The sequence below is a fragment of the Limulus polyphemus genome, unplaced genomic scaffold (genome assembly GCF_000517525.1).
Source record: "Limulus polyphemus unplaced genomic scaffold, Limulus_polyphemus-2.1.2 Scaffold1193, whole genome shotgun sequence".
NCBI lineage: Eukaryota > Metazoa > Arthropoda > Merostomata > Xiphosura > Limulidae > Limulus > Limulus polyphemus.
The window spans coordinates 107,091-111,955 of NW_013666803.1; the positions used below are offsets into that span (position 1 = coordinate 107,091).

The 4,865-nt window shown below is 34.4% G+C and overlaps 1 protein-coding gene across 1 annotated transcript in view; it reads left to right on the plus strand.

The window, feature by feature from the left end:
• LOC106462535 (lachesin-like) overlaps positions 1-1,126 on the plus strand; it is a 44,873-nt gene extending 43,747 nt beyond the window's left edge. The window contains exon 9 of the mRNA XM_013922470.2: positions 675-1,126. Coding sequence (XP_013777924.2) covers positions 675-766 — 92 coding nt within the window. The 3' untranslated portion in view covers positions 767-1,126. The remainder of the gene's footprint in view (positions 1-674) is intronic.
• The last annotated feature ends 3,739 nt before the right edge of the window (positions 1,127-4,865 follow it).

Sequence of the window (4,865 nt, forward strand, 5' to 3'; positions counted from 1 at the left end):
CACTTTTGTAGTCGTGAATGTGCTGTAAAGGTAACGGTCAAATTCCATTATTCGGTCAGTCAAGAGTAACTCAAGAGTTGGCGATCTTTAATCTGTCGATTTTGGAAGAACAAAAAAAATAACAACTTGGGTTGGATGTTTTTTACGAAATTCCACTACTGTTTTGAGATACGGGTGTTTGTATGACTAGTATTAAATACATTGAACATAATATATGAACTTGTTATGTGTGTATGTGTCTATATATATATATATTCTTGAGAGTTATTGTGTATAATTCGTGTTTAAGGCTACGCCACTCGAACCTTTCTGTAGATATTAATCATTACCCAACTTGCAATGTTCTATCTAAAGCCAATCTGCAGTTGTAATAGAATAAAATATTTCTGTAAGTATGCACAAGTATAAATTGAGTGCATTTTGAAAGTCCCACAATTATTATGTTCGCATTTATTCACTATTTTATAATTTCTTAGTAGATGCTTATAGACAAAAAGGTAAGAATGCTAAAATAAACCTTGAAAAATGTATCTTAAAATGCAGTTTAGAATTTCTATCATCTAATCATTTTATGCTGTCATCTAATTACACTTTTACTATAAGTAAAAAGCAATTACACGTAATATCATATAAATGTACGAGAACTTAAACAAGTGTGTTTTGTTTTCTTTCAGGTACAGGGAATGACTCCGCTACAAATTGGACAAGTTATATGCATTTTGTTCTCATTTCCTTGCTGTATTTTACCAGATCAGCGATTAGTTAGTCAATAGAATATTGACACACGGAAATATAGAAGTGCCATGAGGTTTTCATATCTTAGTTTTTTTAGTGTTGTGTTGAATATATTCTTCGGCAAGAAATATCTTAAGTTTCGTTTCTCTGTCTAAGCGTCTGTATACAAGCAGCACGATTATTTGGTTGTGTTCGTTGGCGAGGCCGTAAGCAATCTTCTCTTGCATAATATTGGTGATTTATTTTATTGATAGATGTAACACTGAGAAATAGTTATTTCATACATCACTTAACTAGATTCAATCAGTAATGTGAAACCAATAAAGGTTCGTAATCAGGAAATGTGTGCACATCTTTTAACAGAACATCAATAAATGTATGCTTGGATAAACAACAGTATGGTCTCGTAAGTCAATAAAACTCATTTCGATAAAAAAAAAAGAGTAAAACATTGTCTTTTATAGCATGACCGCATACTTGACTGTTTAGTCTATTGTGTCCAATAGGTTGTAAAAAACAAAAGTAACTTTTTGTAATCAATCATATGAAGATGAAATGAAGCCATTATTTGATATATATATATCACTATATCTATGTACTTCCTAATGTCATTGTTTTCGTATTATTAAATCTTCCTAAACAATTATTCGGTAGGGTGTCTTGGAAAACGCTCGTTTTTGTCCGGATTTATAGTTTTTACTCATGCACTCTGTAAAACAGTCTCGCAAAACAAAAATAAAAAAGTGTGTAAAGGCGAACAAAAAACTCTACTTATTACTTCCTTTGAGTGTGTAAAATAAATAAATAGATAAAAATACGGTCTTGTCTCGCACCTTGTTGTATTTCTTTTAGTGTAACCTATAAATTATTGACTACAGTGTAATCTTAGAATTTGTACGTTATTAGCAGGGTTTAACAGAGAACGTTGTAGACAAATGTACAGTTGAAATAAAAGTATCGACATTTTATTCTCATGAGTTTTGTTTTTTATCTTTATCAGATAAAAGTTTATGGGATTCACTGGGTAACTTGCATTAAATCCCCTGGTGGCTCTGCGGTAAGTCTCAGGGCTATTCATGCTAAAACTTGGATTTCGTTACCTGTTGTGGGCAGAGCACAGATAGCCCATTGTTTAGCTTTGTTCTTAACTACAAACAAACCTTACATTACATTAAATATATACTTGAAGCCAAAATTTTAAACAGATGTCACAACATGCGATAAATTTGAAGTCTGGTGTATGCATTGACAAAGTAATCAAAAACGGCAATGGAACAAGAAGTTATGGTAAGGGTGTGACAATCGGACATCAATCGTTGTCATGGGTAGTAGCCTATACCATCACTTAAGTCCAATTACACAGGCCTGCGAATTTAAACTTCAAAAAACTTGTTTTGGTTTTTAATAACGGATTTTCCATAATTCAGCTACGCATATTTTGAAAATATTACCCTTTTTTTCTATCAAGTAAGGATTTTTTACAAATCGGGAAGAAAAAAAACTCTTACTTAGATCAAATTATTATTACTTCGTTTACCACAATGAACATTTGTTTATTATTATGTTTGTTAACAAAAATAAAAATCTGAAGAAAAGGAAAGAACATTGATGTCAAATGAATATGCATCCTCATTCATGCTGATTTTGTTTTTAATCTACGTGTTTTAGTCTCAAAATTAAGTGTTGTGATCTTTCTTTTATGTATTGCGACTGGAGCATCTCGTTTCAATGATCAGCAGTAATCAGCCATCTTGCTGATGTTCCACCGTCCCTGATACTTCCTCTTCATTTCCCTCATGTCTTGATGAAACCTTTTCCTTTGTTCTTCGCTGACGGCACTGAGATTTTCAGGGAAATAGTCAATATGTGAGTGTAAGAAATGAACTCTTTGAATTTATCGAGCATGCTATGACAATATTTTCGTAATTTGGGCCCTTATTGTTTCCTAAAAAAATTCTCAATAACATCTTTAAAGGCAATCCACGCTTCTTTTTCAACGTTTCCCATTTTCCTTTCAAACTGTTCATCCGCAGTCAATTTCCTAATCTGAGGCCTAACAAAAATCCCTTATTCAAGTTTCACTTCTGAAAGAGCTGGGAATTGCCCACATAGATACTTGAAACAGTCTTTGTCAAGGCTTTTACAAACTAGGCTTGATGAAGCAAGTGGTGGTAATAAAACTTTCTTTATGTCAACAAACTTTCACGTTCAATGTTTTTCAATCTTCGTTTCAGGTTGACTCTGCGTGACCATTGCCTCTTTATCCAGTGCTGATTTTGTGCTCTGCTGTTCCGTTCACACAAAAATCATGGAAACTTTGTATAACCGGATTCTTGATCCAACAACATACAAAGGACTTTTTAAGTCTCCACAAAGTAGACAATCATGTTCGTTGTATTTAACCTTATTAACATAAAGTTTGAGATTTTCGTACATTTCCTTCAAGTGAACCGAATGAGCAATAGGAACAGATGCATATATTCTACCATTGTGGAGGAGAACACCTTTTAGACTTCTTCTGGAGAAATATTTAAACAATCGCCACTCACTTGGTTCATAGACTGCAGCTCCTAGCATTGGTATTAATTGAGCTATATTATGGCACTAAACCAGTGAACCTTCTAACGATTTTTGTACTGGTAAAATGATGTCCCTGGAAGAAGGAAGTTCTTAGCCCGAAGTCTGGACCCCAAAAATCTCTGAAGAATCCTTTGGAAGGTCCAAATCTCTCACCAAATCATTAAGTTCACCTTGTGTGAAAAGTTGTGGTGCACCAGACGTTTTAGGTTGACAACAACCCGTGTCATTATTTATATTGGATCAGATTCAGAATCGGATGAAACTGTATCAAGAGTCTCCGGTGGAGTAGGTACAGGTCTATCAGGTCCATGAGCAACAGGTCTTATGGTAGATTGAAGTTTCGGGTAAGGAATTTCCTTTTTATTTCGAGTGTTGCAGCCTCGCACGTTACATGAGCAAAAATAGCAGTCATCTTCGTGGTTTCTAGACTCACGCCAGACCACTGGAATTCCAAAAGGCAAATACTTTTTCTTATCTTTAGTCCAATGTCTTAATTCTTTGACACAAACGGTGCAAACTTTGTTCGCAGCCCTTGATCTGCCTTGGTCCCCAAGTTTTATTCCAAAATACGCGTATTACACTTTTTTTGACGAATTCTGTAATGTTTTGCTTTTGTTTTTTTTTACAACAAATATAACAGAATATGTTTGGATCATTTACAAAACCTATTGTTGCCATAGCGACGAATAAATAATATTTAAAAGAAAAAATAATGTCAAAGTACATGCACAAACAAATACTATCCAGAAATGACACGTCATGCGGCCTGTTGACCCTTTATATACTAGCGGTGTGTTTCTTGTGGGTTATAGAACGATCGATAAGACTCACGTCGAGATTGGTCTAGAGAAATATATAGCCAGTGGTTGTCAACATTTTATGCATAACAAAATTTGACCCGATTTCAATAAAAATGATTTACTTGTGTAAAAGTACATATGACGTTGTGTGAAAAATCTGAACGAGATAGAGAAAAACTGATATCATTTTCGGATTCAGCGTACAGGAATTACTGTAGAACATGTAAAACTTTCCAGGCAATAAACCATCGCAGGTCTGTGTTATCAATTAGATTCATGTACGTATGTAACTGGATACTAGTAACTAACTAGCTTTAATCTACGTTTCGTCTACGAATCTGTTTCCGTCATCAGAGAAGCCCTCAGAAGTTCTATGTTAGCACCGGCTGGGATTTGATCATGGGTCTTCAGAAGCCACAACACAATTCAGTCGCAGTTAGTTCACACTAAACCGCCTAAAGCCCAAATGGACTATTTATAACATCCTATCTGAATGTGGATTTCAATGCATTGGAGAACCAAAAAAGACAAACTGAAGTTAGAACTCAGAAACATAATATACATATATGACTCGATAATAACGATATGTATATATATATATATGAATAGGGTATAAATCGCACCTGAGAAATATAATAACAACAGAACTTCTACATTCACGTAACTGACACACACTGTGAATCTAGCGCAGAAGTCGCAAAACATGGCTGATTTCTACCAAGAAGAATTAGAATGGTATTCCGGCGACTA